At 40.7% G+C, this 26,570-nt stretch overlaps 1 protein-coding gene across 3 annotated transcripts; it reads left to right on the forward strand.

The window, feature by feature from the left end:
- Window positions 1–986: 986 nt before the first annotated feature.
- Window positions 987–25,323, forward strand: acss2 (acyl-CoA synthetase short chain family member 2). Of its 3 annotated transcripts, none has more exons than XM_077513653.1 (19): window positions 987–1,608; window positions 2,016–2,211; window positions 13,198–13,289; window positions 13,375–13,478; window positions 13,549–13,621; window positions 15,000–15,075; window positions 15,156–15,261; window positions 15,756–15,803; window positions 17,864–18,001; window positions 18,955–19,125; window positions 19,243–19,352; window positions 19,457–19,589; window positions 20,596–20,652; window positions 20,976–21,056; window positions 21,142–21,250; window positions 21,339–21,407; window positions 23,374–23,550; window positions 23,944–24,018; window positions 24,891–25,323. In XM_077513653.1, exons 1-19 carry the CDS (start codon window positions 1,482–1,484, stop codon window positions 25,019–25,021), a joined length of 2,073 nt encoding a protein of 690 aa, XP_077369779.1. In that variant the 5' UTR covers window positions 987–1,481; the 3' UTR covers window positions 25,022–25,323. The 3 variants fall into 3 exon arrangements, with proteins under 3 accessions (XP_077369779.1, XP_077369778.1, XP_077369780.1); XM_077513652.1 differs by having other exon boundaries at window positions 989–1,608; window positions 19,243–19,376; XM_077513654.1 differs by lacking the exon at window positions 15,756–15,803 and having other exon boundaries at window positions 989–1,608; window positions 19,243–19,376.
- Window positions 25,324–26,570: the final 1,247 nt, after the last annotated feature.

Below are 26,570 nucleotides of genomic sequence, written 5' to 3' on the forward strand. Positions count from 1 at the left end.
GTGGGGATACTGGCTCTACAAAGTGCATGCACTTAACATTCTTAACTTGATACATTGTATGATTGATACCTGGGGGTGGTGCAGTGATCCCTTACCTGTCCACAATTCCTCCCCCCATTTCTGTAGCATCAATCCTTTATTCTTTCTAGAATATCCAAAGATGCCACAAGATGGCGCAGAGCCGTGGCAATTGCAGTAAATGTCATATCTTGTGACGTGTATAGTGGGTCCCACACCTAAAGCGCCCTTGGAGGGTAACGGTTGACCACCTTCTGAAGATTGACAGAAGTACATGACAGGTTGGATGAACTCTCAGGCACCTTTCAAAAGCTGAGTCATGGACCTTTCTAAATCTGCGTTTCGGCTTCCCGACAGACGCTCCTCTCCGGAAGAACTGAATTGACCTTAGCAGGGATGCTGAGGAGTGATGTGATAGACTACTTAAGCCAAAACAAACCCTCGGGTCCTACTCCTTTCCAAGACACATTTTAATGTTTATTTTATTATGCATTTTTATTTTTGTCCCTTGAAAAGTTAATTTTGGGTTAACCACCTGCACAAGTGCCATGTAAACCAATTAAGACAGGACTGAGGTTCAGAGTTAAAAACTGTTTTTGTTTTGGATATATATTTGCTCCTTATTGCCTGCATAGGTCTTCTCCGGGTGCTCAAAACTTTTATCTTATAAAACCTTGAAAATTTATGAAATATTTTTAAAAATTATGACGTTAAATTAATCATGAAATATTTAATCAAAATTAAAATATTTGTGATCAAAAGTACATACATATATATATATGTATATATATATATATACATATATATATATCAAAAGGATATTTATTTCAAAATGACGTTTTTGATTTATTGAATTTTAACACTTTTGGGCTTCCATAGTTAGCGAGGAGCGAGTGTTTTTATTCGATTCCTGAGAATTATGTAAAATCGGTGCTTCCTCGAACGCACCATGCCTGCGATTGGCTGCTGGCCGGGGGTAAACGGAGGTCAATGCCACTCATTGTGCTTGTCAAAAAGAGGGGAGGAAAAGTAGACTTTACCACCACCAAGGCTAACCCAAGGACTCGGTCAACACTTCTCCTCCCCTTGGCACACCAGGAACCAGAAGAACCATTTTGATTTTTTTGTGTCTCTTTTAAAAACAAAAACAACCAACTTGGTGACAAAAAAAAGGACGGACCTTCGTCGTCGTCCACGGCGCGTAAACACGTCCCCTCTGTCTTAGCTCATTAGCTTAGTCAGCCCGCATCCTCCACGTACAATTCTCCAAACTTCGTCTATTTTCTTCAAGCATTACAAAACTGAAAGGGACTCCAAATCAACCAGAAAAGGACCTTATTTTTTTTTGTTTGTTAACACAACACTCGGAAAGAACAACCTAGTGGAGTCTTGAGTGCAGCTAAGCTAGCGCCTGCTCGCTGTGATTCATTGTGCTTGTTAGCATCCGACGCACCAACCGAATAATGATTCCTGACAAGGCGCCAGAGGACGACGTCTTTCACGGGGCTGAGGAGATGCGGAAAGGAGCTCACGTCCCCACCTTTGAGAAGTTTAAGGAAATGTACATGCAGTCCATCGAGGACCCCGACAGTAAGTATGACGCTTACGCCAACCAATCGATCGATTGTGTGAAATTGATTACTCGCGTCTGGAAGCACTACTGCAACAAAATGCTAATGAGTGTAAGGAGCATTGCATAATAAAGATGTTGGAAATTTGATAGATTGACATGATAGAAATTGTGATATCCTGTAATCTACATTAAACAACCAAGAAAACAATTAGTGAAGCAACAGCTGCAAAAGGAAGCCTTTCCAAAAATATGAAATGGATAAAATCGATAAATTGCCTTGCCCTTACTTTGATGACTTGTGTTCGTTGATCACCCTTCATGCAATGATATCGTCTGATTGCTCAAGGTGGTTTATTTTGGTTACATATGATATGACTGTATAGTTACAGTACATGTATAAGAATTGTGTCTTGTCTGCCTGCAGAGTTCTGGGGGGACATGGCCAAGGACTTCTTCTGGAAAACCAAACACACAGGTCGCTTCTTGGACTACAACTTTGACGTGACCAAAGGAGAGATCTTCATCAAGTGCATGGAGGGCGCATCCACCAACGTCTGTTACAATGTCCTCGATCGCAACGTTCATGACAGGAAGCTGGGTGACAAAGTGGCCTTCTACTGGTCAGTCATAGCGTGGCGAATAAAATCAGTTCTGCAAAGGTTGCATATTAATGTGTAACAATGGGGAACCGGATTATTAGAGTTAGCACAAATCTTAATACATGCTCTCTGAGTTCTTCTTTTGTCAAAATCCACAAAGTATGAAGAAATACATCCCACGTAATAGGTCTGTGCAATTACTCGAAATTCAATTACGATTTTGATTATTACCCTCCACGATTACAGAATAGGCATAATCGTACAAAAACAATGATTAATACTAGGGCTGAAACGAGTCCTTGACATATCTTCCTTGGATAATACCCGCTAACATAGTCCTAGTCAAGTTAACGGCAGTATGCATGATAGTACACGGGTTTGGTAGTTTGCTGTGGTTTTGGAGTACTTCTAGCTCCAATAATTGCAACGAAGGTTAGTGAGTAAACTAAACCTACAAAAAAATATCTCGACATATGTTCTATCAGTAGTGCAATTTTTGGAGCTTCTCAATTATCTTAGAGCTGACTTGGAGCCAATCATAAGAAGGAGTCATGACCAAACGCATAGTCTACAAATAAGTATTGAGAATGATATGAACACAAGCCCAAAAATATATCAATCGGAATACTATACTATATTTTGCATACTTTTTATGCAGATGTGACTGTGAACATAAGCAGCAAGAATCGTCCAAGCTGTGTGTTGAAGTAGCATTTCCGCATTGTCAGTGTGGGTGAGGTGATTGAGCTTCAGACATGGCAACTGATAACAGAGTACAATAGGTTGACTCGTGGTTTCCAGACATTTTACAGCCTTGTTGGTTTCATGATCACATATTAAATTCAGCATTGAAAGGGACATATGGAGAGTGAATGAGCCTCACACACCAGTTTCACTTAGCGATAAGAAATTTTGTGTACATGTTTTTCATGATAGGACATAATACTGTAGTAGATACGCAAAGCTTCCCGACTCTTCTGTCTGCTATCTTCTTGTCAGAAAGTCATACAACCACAAGATGGAATTAAGGCACTGCTAAAACCAAGAAACAACATTCTGGCATGTGTATTCTTACAAGATCTTCCAGCACAGTAGTTGTCGCCACAAACATTCAAGACGTATTTTGACACAGACTGGATGTCTCTTTTTAATTAATGGGAGTTCTATGCTTGTTTCTATTCAACAACCTGGTGTAATGGTGAAACTATTATTATTTTTATTATTATTATTATAGCATATTCCCCTTTTCAAAGACATGTTTTATTTTTTTAAATATTTTTGGTCTATCTGGTACTATGAAGTGACCTCAAGAGTTACGGTGGCATTTTGTTCTGCAAGCAGAGTTTAAAATCTGTGCAGCAGATGAGCTAACCACAAGGGCTGGGTATCGATTCAAATTTCCAAAATTGATTCGATTCAGAAGGGCCCGATTCGATTAGATTCACGATTCACATTGATTTTGGGTTCAGTTAGGGATTTCATGTAGTACCAATTTTACTTTTATATGGAAGACATTCCCAGAAGTAGCAATGCTGCAAAATAGTAGAAACTTATTTCTCTTACTTGGTGCATTAGTAAAAATGTGAATATTTACATTTATAATTAAATCAGTTACATATGATATATCATGTATGTTTTATTGACCATGACCTAATCAAAACCATGAATAATAATTGAAATCAATTACAACCACAATGTTATGTAAATAAAGTGGCAAAAACACATACTAAGGTTCCAGTGATTAATCAATAAAAACAAAATTACCTGTATTATAAGAGACACAGCCATAGTACATAATAAGGCATCGACATTTTGTGTTTTTATGTCCATTGCTTAGCTTACTTTTTTTTTTTTTTTTTTTTTTTTGGAGGGGTGGGGGGGTATTTGACACATTAATTTGCAGGGAGAAAAAGCCGTATTAAGTATTGATTCTTGGTCTTATGAATCGATATTGACGATATGATATTGATCGATATGACTTGACTTGACATTATGGATGTCACAATAAGGGCAATATCGTGATATTAAAACTGCCACCATATCGTTGCCGTCAAGTTCACAATATTTAAAAGGAACACATCTGTTAAAAAAGTCAGGTTGATTTCCATTTGTGCAGATCTAGCATCCTCTAGTGACTAGTTTATTAGTGCAATTAAATTTTCATTAGGGATGTTTTGGCCTTCTATGTTTAAAGGCCCAGTATGCCAGTTTCACTCAGGAGAATGCACTTTTTAAATACTGGATGTACACACTTTAACTTTCTTTCAGTCTACAATCTGGGTTTATGTTAATCTTTGGTGGTGATTCAGGGTTAGGGTTAGGGTTAGGTTATACAGGTTGAAATCTGTTTCATGTTTGAACAGCATTGAAATAAAAATATTAAGGCTTAATTGTTGCATTAATATAACATTATTATATGCTTAAGGTGTGAAGAGGAACTACATTTCCCATCGCGAGATGCTGTGACTATCGCGTGACCGGTAGCGAGACTGGGAAAATCTAACATGGCGGCGCTCTGCTGCTAAAATAGAATTAGCTTTATATTTCTAATTAAACCCGAATTTAATGATTAGATAAATTCGATTTTTTTCTTTTCTAAGAAAGATCGGAAATATTATCCAGTGTGGACGACCTCGAACGTTTTATTGACGATCATTTTTATAGCTGCGCGATGGATGAGCCGGCGGCCAGTCGGGATAATCCTTCGAAAAAAAAAAGGAAAAATGACTCGTCAACAGACACGGACGATTTAGCAACCGCCGACGTATCGGTGAGTATGCTGGATTCCATAAATAAAAAACTTGACGTCCTCTGTCTTATCCGCGAGGACGTCAAAGAATTAAAGGCAAGTTTGGAATTCGTTAGCCAACAGGTAAGCGATCTCCAATGCGATAACTCCGAGCTACGCTCCTCTCTCGTCGCTGTCACAGCCGAGTTGGAGACGATTAAAAAGGAAAATAAAATGCTAAAGGAAACGGTCTTAGATGTTCAATCCCGTAGTATGCGGGAAAATCTAATATTCTCAGGTATATCCGAAAATTCTCCAGATAATCCAGAGGGTGAGATAAAAAAATTCATGACATCATCGCTAAAGATCCCACAGGAGACGGTAAATAATATCTCTTTTCACCGTGTACACCGGCTCGGAGCTCGTAAGGGCAATAAGCCCCGTCCTATTATTGCTAAGTTCGAACATTTTAAACATAAAGAATTGGTAAAAAGTAAAGGACGGGAGCTCAAAGGGACATCTTTCGGGATGAATGATCAATTCCCAAGAGAGATAAACGAGCGGCGAAAAGTACTGTTTCCTATCATGAAACAAAATAGACAGGAGGGTAAACGGACTTCGATGGTCGTTGATAAATTATATATCGACGGCCAGCTATTCCGAAACCCAACCTCGACCCCTTGGCTGTTCTAACTGACAATTGGTAGAGCCGAGCATTGTGTGATTATTTGACGTAGGTATATGTATATGTATGTGTATGTATATGTGTATATATGTATATATATGTATATGTATATGTATGTATATGTATGGATAATGGGTTACGAAATAGAATATGAATTTATATTATGCATAGGCTATAAAGTAATAATAATAATAATAATAATAATATAGAAATATATTCTTAAAAAAATAAATTAATAATAATAATAATAATCTCGCTTAGGTCACCATTTACTGGTGTATTGTTATGTTGAATCCCCCACAGATTTCCTTCACACTCACTTCCCCCCACGTTTCTTCACTATTATACTTATCTACTTGCTATCTCTCTCTTTATATAAATTATATAAATTGCCTAATTACTCTTTTGCTATCCTACAATATGTTAATATTAATAAGCAGCTTATATAGATGTATACATAAGACTGAGTCTATATTGCTTGTATGCAGAAATTAGCTCTGGTCTCCTGGAATGTGTGTGGCGCTCGCTCCCAGGCAAAAAGAATAAAAATTTTAGACCATCTCTCAAAATTTAAGGCAGATATTTGTCTCCTACAAGAAACCCACTTACAAAAATCAGAAGAAAAATTATTTATAGATAAAAATTTTAGTCAAGTTTACTCTGCCTCCTATAATAGTAGACAAAGAGGTGTCTCTATACTTATACATAAGAATTTATTCTTTACTCTAAATAATATAGTAACAGATTTAGAGGGCCGATATATTATTATCCAGGTAACTATATTTAATAAAGTATATACAATTGGTAATTTATATGCCCCAAATAATGATGACCCTGATTTTTTCCATGAATTTTTCTCTCGGTTACTCGATTTAGCAACAAATTCTACTATTATTATTGGAGGTGATTTTAACACGGTCTTGAACCCGTTAATAGATCGTTCTAATAATACGATATATACAAGGCGATTACGATCCGCTAAAGTAATAGATGAGTATATGGAGGATTTTGGCCTCAGCGATGGCTGGAGACTTCAAAACCCAACTAAGAAGGAATTTACTTTCTTCTCTGCTGTGCACCGATCATTCTCAAGAATTGATTTTTTCCTTACAAATAATTCTATTGTTGATAAAACTGCTATAAAAATACATTCTATAATTATAAGTGATCATGCACCAGTCTCCCTCACTCTACAAATTGACTCTACCTTTAAACCTCCCCCGATATGGCGTTTTAACATCTCATTACTGAAAGACGTAGAGTTTGATAAAATTATTAGAAGGGAGTGGGCAGATTTTTTGGAAATAAATGACTCTCCAAATATATCTCCATCTCTTCTCTGGGAAGCAGGGAAAGCGGTAATTAGAGGGAAAATTATATCATATTCAACTTATAAAAAGAAACAGGATCAAAAATTAGAAAAATACCTGGAAGATAAAATTAAACAACTAACGGATGAATATGTATTAAACCCAAATAATCAAATATGGATAGAACTACAGAATATAAAAATACAGTTAGATAACATGTTATCTAAAAAGACAGAGTTTATAATACAACAGTTGAGATATAATAATTTTGAACATAATAATAAATCAGGTAAATTCCTGGCAAATCAACTTCAACGGAATCGGGAAAAATCTCTTATAACGGCTATTAAAGATATAAATGGTGAATGCACACAATCACCAGAAGAAATTAACCATATTTTTTATAACTATTATCGAAATCTATACACAGAAATTAATAGACCTAACCCTGAATATATTGAGGAATTCCTAAACAGCTTAAATATACCTCAGTTATCTATTGAACATAAAGATATTCTCGATACCCCGCTTACTATAGATGAGTTGTATCGTGCTTTAGACAGTATGCCTAATGGCAGAGCACCTGGTCCAGACGGCTTTCCGGCTATATTTTTTAAACATTTCTGGTTAATGTTTGCTCCATTATTTCTAAGAGTAGTAACTGAAATTAAAAGTAAAGGTGATATACGTCAAGATATGAATATAGCAGCAATTAAACTTTTATTAAAGCCAGAAAAAGACCCTACCCTCCCGTCAAGTTACCGACCGATATCACTAATTAATACCGATATTAAAATTATCGCTAAGGCCTTGGCATCTCGATTAGAGACGGTAATCTCGACAATTATTCATAGTGATCAAACAGGTTTTATTAAAGGTCGTCATTCTACTAATAATATTAGGAGACTCTTTAACTTGATTAGTATGTCACAGCGGCATGATAAAAAGGCAGTTGTTATTTCGCTGGATGCAGAAAAAGCATTCGATAAAGTTAACTGGTCCTTCCTCTTTGCTGTCTTAAATAAATTCGGCTTCGGGGAGTCATTCATTCAATGGGTCTCAATATTATATGATTCTCCTAAAGCTACAGTTACTACTAATGGGATTACATCACAGAGTTTTACTTTACAAAGGGGAACAAGACAAGGGTGCCCAATTTCTCCTTTATTATTTGCTATATTTATTGAGCCGCTTGCATTAGCTATACGTCAGGATAGACGGATCCAAGGAATCCACTCCGGGACAATAGAACATAAAATTAATCTATATGCCGATGATATATTACTCTATTTAGAAGAACCTGCTATTTCGCTAGGGGAAGCATTTAAATTAATAACTAAATTCTCTCACTTATCAGATTACTCTATTAACTGGACAAAATCAACATTATTACCTATTACAGAAAATTCATGGAATCCTACAAGTCAGGACCCACACTACTCCTTTCCTACAGGTAATTTAAAATACTTAGGTGTTAAAATTTCACCTAAGTTAACTGAATTAACTTCTTTAAATTTTTCACCATTATTGGATAGTATCCGTAGTGACCTGGAACGCTGGAATAATCTTCCGATCTCTTTAATAGGACGGATAGCTACTATAAAAATGAAAGTTTTACCAAAGATTAATTATTTATTTTCAATGATTCCATTTAAACCTACGTCTAACTGGTTCCAATCGCTGGACTCTGCTATCATAAAATTCTATTGGAATAAAAAAAAAGCCAAAATTAGTCTATCTACTCTTCAGGAAAGTAAATCTAAAGGAGGTTTAGAGGCACCAAACTTTATGTACTATTATCTAGCTAATCAACTACAATATCTTGTGCTATGGACACAACCCAACAGAGATACTAACTGTTGGTTGGAATTGGAGCAGAAGGATTGTAATAATCTTAGACTGTCAGATTTACTCTTTATTACAAAATCAATAAGACGACATAATTGTTTTAAAAACCCAATGATAGCCGCCACCCTGACTGCCTGGTGGAAGGCATTAGAAATTACAAACTCCCAATTGGCGCCCTGTGGGCTCTCTCCCATTTGGCATAACCCCGACTTTCAACTTAATAATCAGTCGTTCCATTTAAGCCTATGGGAGCAGAAAGGAATTACACACCTTCATCATCTTTTCTCAGATAATAAGTTTATATCATATACAAACTTGGTCCAGAAATATGAAATAAAAAAGGGAAATTTCTTACATTATCTGCAAGTTAAAAATATGGTTAAGAAACAAATCCCAACACTTCAAGATACGCTCCAACTGCCTGTCTTAGCTAAAGATATTATAAAGCTTTCTCCAACAACAATAAAGAAAATATCAAAAATATATAAGTTATTTTTATACACAAATAAAACGTATTTACCGACTTTAAAATGGGAAAAAGACTTGTCTATAGTTCCGGAACCAGACTTTTGGACCCAAATCTGTGAAAATGTATTTAAAATGACCAAACAGACAAATTTGCAACTTATCCAATATAAGATACTTCATAGAACATATATTACACAATATATGATGAAAAAAATGGGACTCTCTGACTCCGACATTTGTCTCCAGTGCTCACAAAACACTGCCGATACTTATCTTCATGCTTTATGGTCATGTACTCCAGTGCTGCATTTCTGGACTAAAATCTTGGAAAAGCTCGCTGATATATTAAACTGTAGGCTTCCTTTATCTCCAAGACTGTGTTTACTAGGTGACTTAACAATAACTGAGCGACCATGTAAACAATCTCAATCTATATTTATAGCCCTTACTATTGCTAAAAAAATAATCCTTGTCAATTGGAAAAATAAACAATCTCTAAATATCGACCACTGGTTAAACTTACTAATAAATTATATCTCAATGGAAAAAATCTCTGCCTTAAATAAAAATCAAGTATCAAGATTTAAACAAATATGGTCTATGTACATAGAATATTTTAATCTCAATTTGGCAACTTAATCCTGCCAAGATTCTGCCTGTTAACGAGAGCCACCACATCGTTACAACTTCTGTTTTCGCTGCTCCTGTATTTGGTATTTTGTATCTGATTGTTTTTATTTTTATATAGTCAGGAACCTAGTTGCTGCTAGTGGGCTCGAGCATACCACACTATACGACACTATACTCAATAACTCCTTAAGATCTATTTCTAGTGGGCACTAAGCATCAACACTTGGTGTTACTGCATGCTAATTAGTCAATTTTCTTGACGCCGTCCCCTGTGGTCGGGCGGGGGTGGTTCTGCCCCCCCCCCCCCCCCCCCCCGTTGTCTGCTCGGTGGCGGTTGCGTCTTGGCCGCTCCCTGGGCCCCCTGTGGGGTGCGGTGTTGGGGTGCTTCCCCTGGTGCCCGGGGCGGTGCCGTCCCGGCGCGGTCCGCTGCTCCGTGCCCGGCGGCGCGGTTCGGGGTGGGTGGGCCTCCGGTGTGCCCCGTGGTTCCCTCTCCCCTCCCCCTTCCTCCCCCCCGTCGCCTCTCCCTCCTCGCCTCCTCCCGCCCATCCTCCTCTGCCTCCCGGTCCCTTTTCCCTTGTCGCCCTCCCTCCTCCTCTCCCCCCCCGCCTCCTGCCCTGCAGCCGCCCTTTCGCCTTCTTGTCGTCTTCTCCCCGCTTCCCCCGCCCCCCCCCCCCCCCTTCCCTGTCTGCCCTGCGGCCCCTCCCCCTCCCTCTCCCTGGGCCTGGGGCTCCCTCCCCGGCCCGGGCGTCGGGCTCCGGGGGCCGGGCGAGGGTTTGGGGCCTGCCCCGCTCCGGTATAACTCCTGGTGCCCCGGGCGGGCCCCGGTGGCTGGTGGGCTGTCCGGTAGCCCTGCTGCGCTGGCTGTCCGCCCATTGTGGTGCCGGGTGGATGAGGTGGGGGGCGGCGGGGGGTGGGGGTGCTGGGGGGCGGGCGTGCCACCTACACCCGCCGGGTTGGGTGAGGCCCCGCTGGTCGCTCCTCTTACTCACTTCACTAGCTTGCACTATACACTTTGTAAATATACACATAGGGCACACAACACATTTCTTGGTGGGGTGGGGAAGGGTGGAAACACCGTCTTCACCCTTCAACTCCCCTCCAATTTTAATGCACCTCACGTCCAAGGGGAGGGGTGAGTTGGGGCGGGGAGCCATCAGAGGGGATGGACTGCAGTGCCTGGCAGCGCTGTGGTCCCCCCCATTTGTGTCCCTGCCCCACCACTTTGTCCCTCCATTCCCTTTTTTAATGCACCACACATATACATATTCATTTTTTGGGGGGGGATACGGGTGTGTCGGAGTAGGGGAAATTTTTTCCCTCTGCTCCGACTCACCTGCTCCCAATTTTAATGCACCACACGCACACACTTGTATATACACTGGGTGGGGCCACATTCACGGTGTAAGGGTAGAGCTCGCCAGTCGGCGAGCTGGCGGACTCAGTAACAGGGTTAGGTGTCACTTGTACTCTGGCGTGACGACCGGGGCCTCTCCCCACCGGGCTCGGTGTTCTGGTGTCCCGCCTTCTCCCCTGGTGCTTCCTCCTCTGCTTCCCCCCTCCCGCCGCGGTGCAAATCTCGCGCGGCTGGAGGTGGGGTGGGCACATCTTCCCTCTCTGCGCTGCTGCCCGGTGCCGGTTTCCGGGGGGGGGTGGGGGGTTCTCGCGGGGGGCCGGGTTCGCGGGGGGGGGGGTGGCGGCCGTCGGGGGGGGGCGGCTTGTTTGGGGGGGGGGTGGAGGTATGGGTGGGTGGGGGGTTGGGTGCTGGGGGTCGGGGTGTGTTCGGGGGTTTGGGGGTCGGGGGTGGTGGGGCCTGGGTCGTGGTGGATGGCGGGTTTGGGTGGGGTGCGGGGGGGTCGTGGGGGGATGGGGGCTGGGGACCGGTGGGGCGCTGTGGGGGCCCGCTGGGCCTCGTTCTGCGGCCTTGGGCTCGGGGGTGTGGGCCGGGGCTGGGGCGGGGGTGTTCCGGGTATCTGGGTCGGCTCGCTGACCGGTGTCCGCTCGGGTGGCTTGGGGGTGGCCTTGGTGCTGCCGCGGCCTGGGGATTCCGGGGGGGGTGGGGGGGGGGGGGGGGGTGCTCGCTTTGCTGGACCGCGGTTGACGGCTTCTCTCTTTGGTGGTGGTCCTTATGCATGCCAGATCCGTCGCACCAGCATCTACTGAAACTCAACAGAAGTACCCTCTCCCTCCCACAGCCCCTTGAATCAGTTGGTGCTGGTGTCTGTGGTTCTCACTTTTCTTTATCTATCCTTCCCTCCTTCCTCTCTTTAGTTTTTCCTCTGGTCACTTGAGATCTTAATTTATTAGAAGTATGAGGTTTCTGGGGTTGGCATAAGACTCCGGTTTTGTAACCACGCAGGAGGGGTCTTGTTGGTGCTGGACTTCACTTTGATGGATTGGATGTACTGGCTTCTATTGATCTCACTCTGCCTTATCGATCCTTCCCTCCTTCCTCTCTTTAGTTTTTCCTCTGGGCTCTTGAGATCTCGCTAAATTTGCTGGAATTTAGAGGCTTCCGGGGTTGGCGTAAGACTTTGATTTTGTAATCATGGGGAAGGCAGGAAGTGTTTGGTCGGTGCTGGATGTCACTTTGATTTACCTTTCTTTTCTCTTTATTTCTTTTTTTTCTGACCTTTTCTCTGGTCTCCTGACCATTTAAATCTCACGACTCTGGCAAGATTCTGAAGTACCTGGTTAAGGCGAAGGGTAATGGGATATTTATAAGGTTTTAGGTGAATGAATGAGTATAAATTTATACGTATTTGCACGCACGCACGCAAACGCACGCAAACGCACACACGCAAACGCACGCACGCACGCAAACGCACGCACGCAAACGCACGCACACATACACACACACAAAAAAAAAAAAAAAAAAAAAAAAAAAAAAAAAAAAAGGAAAAGAGCAATGATGACAAGACGTTGAATCGGTAAGACTACCGAATGAACAATTCTGAGCTCTTCAAAAAAAAAAAAAAAAAAAAAAAAAAAAAAAAAAAAAAAAAAAAAAAGGTGTGAAGCCTAAGACGTTTTGGTGAATATTTTTCCATCAAAAATGGATGTTTAAAAATCGATTCGGTCACCTATTGAATCGATTCGAGAATCGTGCGATGTAATATCGCGATATATTGCCAAATCGATTTTTTTTGGAACACCCCTAGTGACCTTCATATCGTGATAATATTGTATCGTGGTGTTTGGATATCGTTACATCCCTACTTGACATTAGATTAAAGTTATTTATTTAATCTTGTGATTAGAGTGATTAGAAATTTGAAATGTTTCCATATCTATTTGGTGAAGCTCATAATTATTTTTTTTTTCGTGCGTGTTTTTTGCAGGGAAGGCAACGAGCCTGGTGATGAGCTGACGGTGACATACAGAGAGCTGCTAAACAGTGTCTGTTGCTTTGCTAACGTCCTCAAGTCACAGGGTACTTTTGTAGCTGCCGCTTTAAACAAGCCTCTCTGCAGCAAGCGAGTGTGATGGTCCTGTAAGTGTGCGTTTGTGTGCGGCAGGTGTGAAGAAAGGGGACCGCGTGGCCATTTACATGCCCATGGTGGTGGAGCTGGTGGTGGCCATGTTAGCCTGCGCTCGCATCGGAGCCGTTCACTCCATCGTGGTACGTCGGGAGTGGGAAGCGCGGTTGTGAGCGTGCGGACGGGGAATGAGTTTGAAACGCACTTTGTCAGTTTGCAGGTTTCTCTGCCGAGTCTCTGTGTGATAGGATCGTGGACTCGCAGTGTTCTTTGCTCATCACCGCAGGTGAGTTCACATGCCTAATTCTCAATGCCAGATTAATACATGGCGTAATATCGAACAGAATAAGCGAAGGGCGATGCAAGAATAGGCAGCACTTGAGAATGTAAAAAGAATCAAATGTCTATCTGCACATATTTACAACATCAGCCAATGAGAGCAGCAGTGAATGTGTTAACTGTACACGTAATATACTGTATATGATGACGTGAATGTCGGATGAGCAGGAGAGCTGGTAGGATGGTCTTTTGCATGCGCAGTTTTTTTCAACATGACATATGTTTGGATTCCACTTTGTGAGAAAATCATTGAATCCACCTTTAACACGATACACGTTTCTTCTCGACCATATATCCTATATATACATATTAAAGAAAGATTGTGTTCAGTGGGGAAAAATGCTGTTTTACCCAAATATTTCAAATAAGGTCATTTTTTTTTTAGAACTGTAATTTTTATACCGCAATGCTGTGATATTTTTGCTCACGACTTATCATACTATCGGCTTCTAATATCACCCCATACCTAGTCCTGACTTGGGACGGCTCATAGGAGTTGTCGGTTGGTGCACAAAATTAGCATTTTTAAAGTGTAAAGATGTCATTTTTAATGACCACTTACAATTTTGTTTAGCTTTTGTGTTTCTTAATTATGACAATACATACTCTCTCTACACACACATAGCAATGTATTGAAACAAGACTGAATACATTAGAAACAAGCATTTCAGTTTCTCAAGTGGCACCTTTCAAAATTAATTGCCCACCCCTGATTTAGGGTGTACTGTGCTACAAGTAAAATATATTAGTCTGGAGCCCCGCGATTACAGCAGAGTTGTTAGCGATGGAAAGCATGTTAAAAGCACTTTTAAAATGTCACTTAAAGAGATACTTGACTCATTGAGACATTTTCAGCAGTAAATGTTTTGTCCAGAAGGAATTTGATAACTTCAGTATTTTTCATGTACAATTAATACCTTTAAAAAGTAATGTTTACACTTTCTGTCGACTGAAGATGACATCACCTGTGCTGAGGAAGTAGGTAACGACCAATCATGGCTCAGTTTGCTGACCAAACCCAAAAAACAGGTGAGCCATGATTTGTTGTTACCTACTTCCTCAGCACAGGTGAGTGGAAAAACTGTCTTTAAAAGGTATTAATGTTTTTTAAAGTTCTCAAATTCTTTCTGGACAACATGTTAACTTTTTACTGCTGAAAATGGCTCAATAAGTCAAGTATCCCTTTAAATAGGCATTTTTGCTATGGATATACCCTCCCCTTGAACCCTGTAAAAGAGACTTTATAATTCAGTTATTATTTTGTGTGATTTTTTTTTTCCCCTCCTTGTGTGTTTTTTTTTTCCGTAATTGACAACCACCTTCAGATGGCTTCTACCGAGGGGATAAGCTGATCAACCTGAAACTCTTAGCAGATGAAGCTCTGCAGAAATGCACAGACAAGTACTCAACACACGTGAACATTTATAATGTTTTGTCGGGCTTTTTTACCTTGTATGTATTTTTTTTCTGTTTCCATTCAGAGGATTTTCACTTGAGAGGTGCATCGTATTGAAACATTTATCCAAAGAAGCACAGGAGGCTTCCTTTAGCTCTCCTCCCGCCAAACGACCTTGTCCTGACCTCCAGGTGAGCTTCTTTTTCACACGTCTATTAATTTGATAATCCGCCAACTCTCTTAAGTGAAATATACTCCCGACCGGTCGAATTCACAAAACCATCCAGATGGATCCAATTTTTACATTTCAGGTATAACCAGTATTTTTCTCCTGCACCTGTAAAAAGCTAATGTAACAGGAGGGGGAGTCAATTATCCGTAGTTTCCAAAGGCTTTGTCAGCTAAGTTAACAGTGCTAGCTTTGTATTGATTCTGTTGTCATGCAAGAAGTTCCTGTTCATAGCAAAAGGTGTTAGTCACTGTAATTTAGAATTTTTCCACACCGTTTTATCTCCAGTTTTGTGTCACTTGAGATTTGGATTCCGACATTTACGACCTGACAGGCTTTGCTTTGGACTTCTTTAGACATTTTCCACGTGGTGATATTGTTGTTTTCGCTTTGATTTTGAAAATAACCCATCCCCTTCATGGTCATCCCCCCGCTTGCTGTTTCTCCTCCCTCCAGCAAGAGACAGAAACAGGCAGAGTAAGAAAAACTCGTCCTGTTCCACAGGTATTTGTCACCCTTCCATCCAAAACCCTGCCTCACATTGCTATTGCTTCATTCCCCTCCACCAGAGTTGACTCGCACAAAAAAATACTGCTGAGGGTAAAAACAAGCAAGCTTGTTATTTTCCACGCATGTCTTTTGTATGTCGCATCTTGCTTTTACATTGAGATAAAATTACAATTGCATCATACTCAGCATAGACTCTTACAACACACACAAACAAGTGGTACTGACTTGGATACAAAAAATAAATAAATAATGTTTTTACCCTGCCGGAGCAGTTTGCTTATTGTGTGGTCGATACGTGAAAACATCTGAGAACCTGAAATTGTCTCTGCTTCTTATTTTCGTTAGACATTTTTTTTAAAGGATATTTTTAAGTGAGAGCCAAAATATGCAATAGTTTACATATGAAAATGTATTTATTGCTTGTTCATTGGAGTCAATTGGCCACCCTTGATTTGAAGAAAAGGTTGTCTTGTGTTCTCAGATGTTTGTTGACTTTTAGAATAAACTAACACTTTTTTTCTCTTAATGTTGTGAGTCAACACACTCACTCTCCTCACGCTGCCAATTTTGTTTTTTATCAGCATGAAGAAAATGGTTAGAACCTTACTTTAGTTTTTATTTCCATCACTCCTAATAAATAAAGTTCAAGTTAGTGTGATGATAACAATCACTTGGCAAACATTGGATGTCTCACTATCTTATTTATGATTCCAATTTCAAATATTAATCGTTCCGTCGTGTCTTTCATGCTGTGAATGGCAATCAATTTCCCCTGATAATGCCAAAATGAAACATGACAAAAAATATTGATATGAAAAGATTGGTCAACGCACTGAAGCTTGAACGAATGGAGAACTGTATCTTGCCTGAGAATGACCTGTTAGCTCCTTTTAGCTGTAATATTCGTCGTTCTAATTTACTGTGTCAAATGAAATGAGATTTATCACAATGCCGCTGTAATAGATATATTAGTTTCACATGTATATGTTAACTCGGGCGGCACAGTGTCTTGACTGGAGAGCACGTCCCCCTCCCAGTACTGAGGACACAAGTTCGAGTCCAGGCTTCAGCCTTCCTGGGTGGAGTTTGCATGTTCTCCCCGTGCCTGCGTGGGTCTTCTACGGGTACTCCGGTCTCTTCCCACATTCCAAAGACATGCTTGGCAGGTTAATTGAACATTCTGAAATTGTCCTTCGGTGTGATTGTGATTTTGAGTGTGGATGGTTGTTTGTCTCTGTGTACCCTGCAATTGGCTGACAACCAGTTCAGGGTGTACCCAGCCTACTGCCCAAAGCCAGTTGGGATAGGCTCCAGCACCCCCCGTGACCCTTGGGATGGATGGATGGATGGATGGATGTTAAATCATTCACTCCCAGCCATTTTCACTGAAGCAACCCCCTTCTCTCCCGGCTGTTTTACTGGATTTTGACTGATTTTGCAATGCCCACAGAATATTGTGTTCTATTCCTCTAAAAACGTGGAACCTACCAAAAGAAAGATGAGTCTCTTCTTTCATCAGGAAAAAAAAACAGGTTTCTGTTTCAGTTTTGCAGCAATTAGCATTAGAATATATCTAGGTTTCATCATTATTCACGAATCTGTTTTGAATTGTGGGGAACTCACATGGCTGTGGTTGAACTCTTATACTAAGCTGCCACCTGCTGGCCGTTTTTGTAATTACTACCATTGCATCACCCGTTCTCTGCAGTTGAGAGGCTGCATCAAAGCCTTCTGTATGCTGATGCTCTAGCATAAAAACAAAACGACAACAAAAAAACGTATAAATACGCCTTTGGGACACTTAAAACATTTAAAATAGAACATATTTTTATGTTTTTGGGAGCAAAAGAGTTAATAGGCATAGATGATTTCCCCACGAACAACATAACTTGTTTTTCTTTAGCTCATGCTGATGAGCTGTTTGCTGCGGGTTTTGAGGCTTATTTGTCTGACTAACTTTCTCTCTTCACTTTTGTTGTGAGGATTTGATGGTAGAAGATATTGGCAAGTGGGTTTCGTATTTGTAACATTGGAATCCGCACCCCCCTCACAAGGTGTCATGGAACCCGAAAGTGGACAGGTGTTGGCACGCTCTAGTGGCTGACATGTCAGACGAGTGTGAACCCGAGTGGTGTGCGTCTGAAGATCCTCTCTTTATCCTCTACACCAGCGGCTCCACCGGCAAGCCCAAGGTATAGCGAGCCATGTGGAATTGCTTGTTGCAAATACTAAGGGTGGGAATGGAGTACCTTGCATATTATGCTTTACCAACAATTAAGAGTTTTGTATATTTTTCACTTATGTCAATTCTGCTGTATGGTTAATAGTATTTCCAATTTATAGATTATCTAAAATTGGTACCGATATTTGGCATAATATCGACATAGGCCTTTTTACAAATCTGAAGGCTGATAAAGCTTGTATCTCACTGAGCGGTGAATACTTGTGAACATAGCAAATTTAGGGTGTTCATCAGGATTTGTGAGATGTTGACAGAACATTTTTAACTGTTACAAAGACATTTTGAACATATTCAGACAATTCTTCACTGTCTGCGAAGATCTTTTGAAACTTTTACAAACCTTGACGAACCCCCAAATTTACTACATTTACATGCATTTGTCGCTCAGTGAAATACAGGGAACTTTTCATTTAAGCATTTATTTCAATTTCCACTTTATAAAAATGATGCTGACACTGGGAAATCCCTACACTTTTTATTGGTAAATTTAAAAAATAAAATAAAATTAAGAAATTATGTTAAAATTTTACAAAACTTTATTTATAGTAGAAAACTTTCGGGAACTATTTACATGCTTAGTTTTTAATTTAGCTTAACCCATGCTGACGACCCTGGATTTTTGTTACAATTTTTAAACAAAGCTATCAATTCTTTGTTTAAAATTAAAAGAAAAGTTTATTTTTTATTTTTTTTATTTTGATACTAATATTTTCTCTTACTGCAAATGAATATCGGCTTGAAATATCGATCATCATCTCCTTGACTGCTAATAATTGGTTTCAGTATTGGCCTTGAAAAAAAACACATATCGGTCTATCACTAATCATAACCGTGGCTCAATCCACACCCCTAGTAAATAAACAATCCACACATCTGGAAATGTATTCGTCCTCTCTTGTGCAGGGTGTCCTTCACACCGTCAGCGGCTACATGCTCTACACCGCCACCACCTTCAAGCTGGTGTTCGACCACAGGCCCGACGACGTTTTCTGGTGCACGGCCGACATCGGCTGGATCACCGGACACTCGTACATCACTTACGGGCCGCTGGCTAACGGCGCCACCAGCGTTTTGGTGAGCACCGTGTGAAGGCCGAGGTCATGCTGCATTCGCAGGCGGAGCTACCGGCTGACTTTTCCACAATCTGACACGAGTCGTTGACTCTGTATTTAAATACGTTTTGCGTTTCAGTTTGAGGGTCTTCCCACGTACCCGGACGTGAGCCGCATGTGGGAGATTGTCGACAAATACCACGTGAGCAAGTTCTACACGGCGCCCACCGCCATCAGGCTGCTGATGAAGTACGGCAGCGAGCCGGTGCACAAGTTAGCAACTTTAATGTCTCTTCTGTCGAAACCGAGGTCATCTTGCCATGCTGGTTTCACGCTTTTGTGATTGTGCGCAGGTACAAGCGAGACTCTCTGAAGGTTTTGGGCACGGTGGGAGAGCCCATCAACCCTGAGGCCTGGCATTGGTACTTCTCGGTGGTGGGAGACAGCAGATGTCCCATCGTCGACACGTTCTGGCAGACGGAGACGGTGAGTTTGCTCTGTACTTTAAGTTTATTTGACTGGACTGTCAATAGGTGCGTTTCTATGACCCTCAGTTTTGCGCAAAAGCAAGCTGGTAATTGAAACACTGGATTACACTGGAAAATATAAAAATAAAAAAATAAGCTCAAATATCGCAAAAAAAGTTTTTGCTCTCATGAGGTGGTTTTTGAGACGTGTCACAATAGAAGAATTTCGCAAAAGTGTAATGGAAACACTTTTTGCACATTCCCTATGGTCATGTGACACCCGCCCAGTCACGGAGGAAAGGAATGTAACACGTTGTTTGCCAATATGTATTTTAATTTACTTGCAATTGACAATAATTTGTTTTGAGAATTATTAATTTCAGTATTGTATTTTAGTTTTACATGCTGAAGTGTTTCGTATACTGCACATGTCATGAGTGCAAAAGAGAGAAAGGTGTACCAGTAACTCTGGGAAAAACGCTCATGAACGTTTATTGCTCAGAAAAATACTTAATTTTCTCTTATAAGGGAGGATAAGCGATTAGGAAAATGGATGGATGGAAGTTATATCTACGAGTGCTACTCAAAGATTCGTTTGTATCGTGTTGTCAGATCCATGAACAAGTGAAAGCAACGCCCATCAGGAAAAAAAATGCTGCGAAATGTAAACCTAACCTCTGAGTCACAATTGGCAATAGTGAGACAATATACTCTGAATGGTTGATGCAAACAGTGAAGTTCTCTCTTTGCGAGGCGCTCATGACTCCATGCAGGGATCCTAGAGTAAAACACACACTGGTAAGTGTTTTCAGACAAAAAAAAAGTTGTCAGTAAAAGTGGCAAGGTAAGATGTCTGCCCTCTTGTTTCAGCCACGAGCTGGCGCCCTCTGCTGGACAGGACTACATAAGTCAAGTCAAGTCATCTTTATTTATATAGCGCTTTCAAACAGCCTGAGCTGTCACATGAAACATTAACAGCAATACAAGACAATCGCAACAATTCAACTGTGCTTTGTGTCTTCCAGGGCGGACACGTGATGACGCCTCTGCCGGCAGCCACGCCCATGAAGCCAGGATCTGCTGTAAGTCAGACATCACATGTTGGAAAGCCACGTTCACACTGCTGGAAAATACGTGGCACTATAGCACGTAAATAAACAAAATTGTTCAAGAAATGATTCAATGACACAGGCAAAAATATCTTCTCAATTTAGTGTTGTTCATAACTGCTTCTGAGATTGGGACCCATTTGGGTGAAATTCCTAGTTGGAGTTTGCCTAAGTACGAGCCCTGAAAATAACCCAAAATAGCTGACTTCCTCTTAAATTTTGGACATGGGTCGTTGAGACTTTTTCCACACATTCTGGTGTTGAACATGAAGAAACTTGTCTTTTTTTTTTTCCAGACGTTTCCATTCTTCGGAGTCGTGCCAGCCATCTTGAACGAGTCGGGCGAGGAGTTGGAGGGCTCGAGCGAAGGTTACCTGGTAGGACGCGCCGCCATTCATATTACTGCTAAGCTCAGGAAGCGGAAGGAAACACCGTCACGCCTGGCTGGTCAAATCCGAACAGGTGTTCAAGCAGCCGTGGCCCGGCGTGATGAGGACGGTGTTCGGGAACCACGCCAGGTTTGAAAGCACCTACTTCAAGAAGTTCCCGGGATACTACGTGACGGGAGATGGTGAGCGGATGCAGCGGAAAGGCGGCTCTGCGGTGCATCGCCATTATGGTGATGTGGATTTTTTTTTTTTTCCCCTCTCCATGTACAGGCTGCCGTAGAGACAAGGACGGATACTACTGGATCACCGGGAGGATAGATGACATGCTTAACGTCTCAGGTGATATTAAAGCATGTGCACACAGATAAAGACAATCAGGTTTTGTACCAATTTTTTTTCCTTTCTGACCACGGCTTCCAAACACCTGTCTATCTTATGACCTAGACCTATAAGGTTATTATTCTGCCCTCAGTATGTGTCTAACATAAATTGACAGTTTAGCGAACAGTCAAACGAGAAATGACGAGGCTGGAGTAAAGTTTACGTTTTTACTGTTGTCTTCAAACTTTTTTTCTTCTACTCCTTCCGTAAAACTGAAACAATATGAACATACAGTACAATAGGATGTCACTCAAATATACATGCGCAAACATAAATGACAATACAAATAGCTGTGCATAATATGAAAACAATGCAAATGTAATCTACACTAAACTACAACGTCACTGGCGTGAGCAATGCAAGCAAACAAATGTCCACATGAAATGAAAAGGAACTCACAAGCGATGCTTTTCTGTGGCACAAGCAGCATAGTTAGTCGTGAGAACGAAAGTTAAGAATGTAACTACGGTTCTATGAGTCCCCCCCCCCCAGCGGAACCCCCGCAGACAGAACTGACGAGAGGTGGCAAAAGTGGATCTCGTAATGACGGCAGGAGAGATCCAGTCTATCCGTAACAATCACAAAAGGAAAAAATGCACTGAACCTTCGCAGCCAAGGGGGGCGAGAAGCACCCACAGCCCCGATCAACCAAATCTCAGGCTACTCGTGACGGACAGAGCGTATAACGCTGTGCGAGAAAGGTTGAAGAGGATGTCTTCTGGCGACGTTCTCTTTTTATATATGGGACTACGTCAGCCGGAACTCGGTCCGAGCATATTTTGTTGTTCTTACTCGATGACACTGTCGCGACAAGGGGAATTCCGTGCTGGTTACAGCACCGCCACCTGGCGGTCGGGAGGGACGAAATAGAACTGTAGCTGTAGACTAGTACATAATCTAGTGAATGGTTTGCGGTTGCTTAACTGGAGATGTCATGTGATCACCTACCGGAACACGGCTGCAGTCAACTGAAAAACAATTACGCCAAAACGCCTGTAGAGGGAGACAAAGCAACACAAAGTAGGCATCTCCAACAGGTCACAAAAGTTATCCTTGCGACTGTGGCGTGTTAAAAGTGGATTTGACCCAATGATTGGGTCCAAAACGAGTCGGGACCAACACTCTTAACTGTAGAACGTGCGCAATATTGACGACCAGGTTTTTCATGTGAGGGAAAGCTGACTACTTCTCGAGCTGTTGGCCTCCGTGGGCTGTGACCGGAACAGAATGTAGCCAATCCCAGAGACTGAATGAATACTTTTTATTATTCATTTATTTTTTTTTAACACTGTATGTCAGTAGTTCTCAAATGGGGGTACGTGAAGGCACTCCAGAGGGTACATGAAAATTTAAAATATATTTAAAAAGTACATTATATGTAAATATTTCAGAAACATAAGTTCATAAAATGAATTTTATATTCTGTCGGCTATTCTATTTCAGTGTCCTAAAAACCAGCATCTCTCCCATACCAGAATTGTCAAGTGCCACAGAGAACAGAGCTTTTTAGTTATTTGGGGTTGGGGGATAACAAATAAGTCTTAATTAATAGAACAACAATAAAGTTGTATTTAGGTAAGTTGTAGTATTATGGAAATTAAATTGTATTTTAGTTTTTTATTACAAGGTTAAAGAACGATTCGACAAAGGTAATGTAAAAAGAATAAAGCTCCTTATCCAATAGAAACGTTAGATTTTTAATTATGTAAATTTTAATCTTATGCTTGTATCCCCCTTAGACAAAACAAAATTACATAATATTTACTACTTGCTGCCAGGTGTTAGCATTGCAAATGAGAGTGTTATCTCAATTGCCTTTCGTGGTGGGAAAAAAACCCCAAAAAAACATTTGAGAGCAAATGACATTTCTAAGCAATACTTCAAAAAGGAGAAAACGTCAGTGTTATTTCTATTTGGGTTGCAGGTCACTTGCTGAGCACAGCGGAGGTGGAGTCGGCCTTGGTGGGGCACGAGTCCGTTGCCGAGGCCGCCGTGGTGGGTCGGCCTCATCCCGTCAAAGGAGAAAGTCTCTACTGCTTTGTGACGCTATGTGACGGTGTCGCCTTCAATCGCGTGCTGGAGGCCCAGCTCAAAAAACAAGGTGGCTTCAGTTAATGCTTTGGATTAGCTTTCTGTTGAACTCCACGATCTCAAGAGTATTTCTAGGGACACAAAATAGTATTCCCTCAAATAATGTTCGCAAATTTGTTAAAAATCTGTTAGCGTGCAATGTGCCTTAGGCTGCCTACAATAAAAGGCCATTGTGAAATGTTAAACAGTAAACTGTATTTTGCAGAATTATCTTAGATGTAGTAAACTTAATTGTTAAGAATAAAATCTGAATATTTCTAAGAAAAACCAATTTGAACCTCTTGAGAAAGAAAAATAGTAATATTACAATAATAGTTGTACTTTTGTGGGGGAATGTCTCCTTGATGTGACAACTGAATTGTGAAGCCTTTAATTTTGTGTGTGTGTGTTTATTGGTCAAAAGTGCGTGAAAAGATCGGCGCCATCGCCACACCCGACCACATTCAGGATGCTCCCGCGCTTCCCAAGACCAGATCAGGTACAAATCGGATTACATAATTTTCAAAATGGAATGGGTTTTTTAGGAATTAGTAGGAATAAAACTGGAAAAAAATATTAGCATCCTGGAAAAAAAGAAAACCACGTTAGAAATCATGAAATTTCGTTTGGAAGACCTAATGGTAACATTGTGTCATTCACTTCCTTTGACAAGTATACTTGTCAATTGTATTTTTTAGAGCGGGGATAAATGGCAGAAAATCTGATTATGCTCCACTGTAAATGTCAAACTTGGAAACAACTTTACTGATGCCCAACCACCAGTAGATGAAGCATTGCCCCATTTTATACGAAATAAACACAGTTTCAGAGTCCTTGGGAGAAATGGCTGTATTTTGGCAAACCTACATTTTTTACTGTCAATTATAAAAGAATGGGACGGGGAAAAAAGTAGGGAGTCTATTCTGTCATTTGGTAGATTCGGCTTATATATAATTATTGAACGTAATATCGCGTGGGTATTGAAAATTTTGAAATTTTCTAAAATGGCTGGCAGGGAATGAGTTGTAAAAGTTTGAAAAATATTACTTTTCTTAGAAACATTTTGAATATTAACTGCCACCAGTAATGCAAATACTAATTTTAGTCAAATTAATTTATTTTCAAAATGAAAATAAGTTTGCTATGTCTTGACCGTTATTGATCATATGTATAAAAATGACCTCTATATCCATCTACCAAGTGGCAGTACCTGAAAATTTCCCAACAGAGCAGACTTACTTTCTTTTTCTTTTTTCTTTTTTTTCTGATTTTGAAACGGAGACTTGTGAAAACCGCAATTGAACTTGAAATCTGGGCCATGCCTGATTTATGTCCCGTAGTGCTTATCCCAAAAGCGTCTTCTCTTGGTAGGCAAGATCATGCGGCGAGTGCTGCGCAAGATCGCCGGCGGCGAGCGGGACATGGGCGATATCTCCACGCTGGCCGACTCGTCGGTGGTGGAGCAGCTTTTCCAGAACAGATGCTGCGCCGCGCCCGTGTGACGACATCCCAGCGGGCCAGATCCGTTGACTGACTGACTCGTGACAACTTTTGCTAACAAACGACAATAATAGAAGAGCGAGGTGTGCTTGCGCGCAGCTGAATCAATGTTTATTTTCAAAACTTTTTAACTCGCACATAATTAGTCCTTATTCAAATGAGTCGCTGTTCTCAAATAAGCTCACTTTAATTTGTGTTGTAAAGGTTTTTCCTTAAGTTGCTATGTCATGTCTGCTCTTTGTATTTTTGTTGTTGTGTTTTTAAATGAAGACAAACGTTTTTTTGATTAAAACATGAAAAAGATGTTGGTGCTCTGGTCAACTTTGTCTTGAGGTGTTTGCAAAGTGTGCGATCGTACACGAATGAGGCAGCGGGCAACGTTTATGTTAGGCAGGGCCGGACTGGGACTTTTTTTTAATTTTTAATTTTATTTTTTTCCAGCCCTGGACTTTCAGGGCTTGCTCAGACCGGCCCACTTTAATTCACATTTTAATGAACATGCACAATTTTATAGTCTGTGTGTCAATATAAAATAGATGAGCATTCCCTCTGATATTCATACTTACTTTTAATAAAAAATGTCCTTTACAATTGAATGCTCTTACAAGAGCACAGTCTATGTCACAAGACATACTTGACAAATGAGGTTAAACCATCAAGATTAATGCAGCTAACACTGTACTTCCTGCCAGTGGCGCAAAAAGGGGTACGCTGGATACGCACCGCATAGGGGCGATCCGCCAGAGGGGGGCGCCAAAGCTATGAGAGGAAAATTATTTGGCACACGTGTAATGATCAAATAACAAAGGCACGTGACTGGGGGTCCTCTGCTCCGTGACTGTCACCTCCTCTACTCTCGCTTTTATTTGTATTTATTTTATTTTATTTTATTTTTTTATTGAATTAGTTTAATTGGTTTTCCGGGCAGCTCTGTTATGACTTTTAGTTATTTCAAAAATGCTTAGTTTGAATAGTTTTTGATGATTGTGATTTATTAATTAAATTAAAAAATATATATTAAAAAAAATTTAAAATGTAAAAAAATAAATAATTTAAATAATTCATTTATTTAAATGATTTAATAAACACTATGGTAAAATGAAAAACAAAACAAAACAAGTATTGCATTTCTTACCGAATTGGTGTGTTTCAGCTGAGTTAAATGAAAAAGCAGGCACATTGATTGAACATTGATTGAACAGAATAAGATCACAAAACTCAAAATTAAAATTCAGCACCCTACGGCCCAAACATTTATTTAATTTATGTATTTATTTATTTTTTCTTTATCACACTATACTACTACTACTACTACTACTACTACTACTACTACTACTACTACTAATAATAATAATAATAATAATAATAATAATAATAATAATAATAATAATAATAATGGATGACTGGTTAGCACGTCCGCCTCCCAATTCTGAGGACTCCGGTTCGAGGCCAGGCTCCGGCCTTCCTGGGTGGAGTTTATATGTTCTCCCGGTGCCTGCGTGGTTCTTCTCCGAGCACTCCGGTCTCCTCCCACATTCCAAAGACATGCAT

This window comes from Festucalex cinctus, chromosome 2 (genome assembly GCF_051991245.1).
Source record: "Festucalex cinctus isolate MCC-2025b chromosome 2, RoL_Fcin_1.0, whole genome shotgun sequence".
NCBI lineage: Eukaryota > Metazoa > Chordata > Actinopteri > Syngnathiformes > Syngnathidae > Festucalex > Festucalex cinctus.

Excerpts from the sequence above, each read along its gene's own strand:
- acss2 (XM_077513652.1), top strand. The coding sequence starts at position 1,482 with ATGATTCCTGACAAGGCGCCAGAGGACGACGTCTTTCACGGGGCTGAG. Across the intron at positions 2,212-13,197 it reads GACAAAGTGGCCTTCTACTG|GGAAGGCAACGAGCCTGGTG; the intron begins GTCAGTCATAGC and ends TGTTTTTTGCAG. Across the intron at positions 21,408-23,373 it reads TGACATGCTTAACGTCTCAG|GTCACTTGCTGAGCACAGCG; the intron begins GTGATATTAAAG and ends TTTGGGTTGCAG.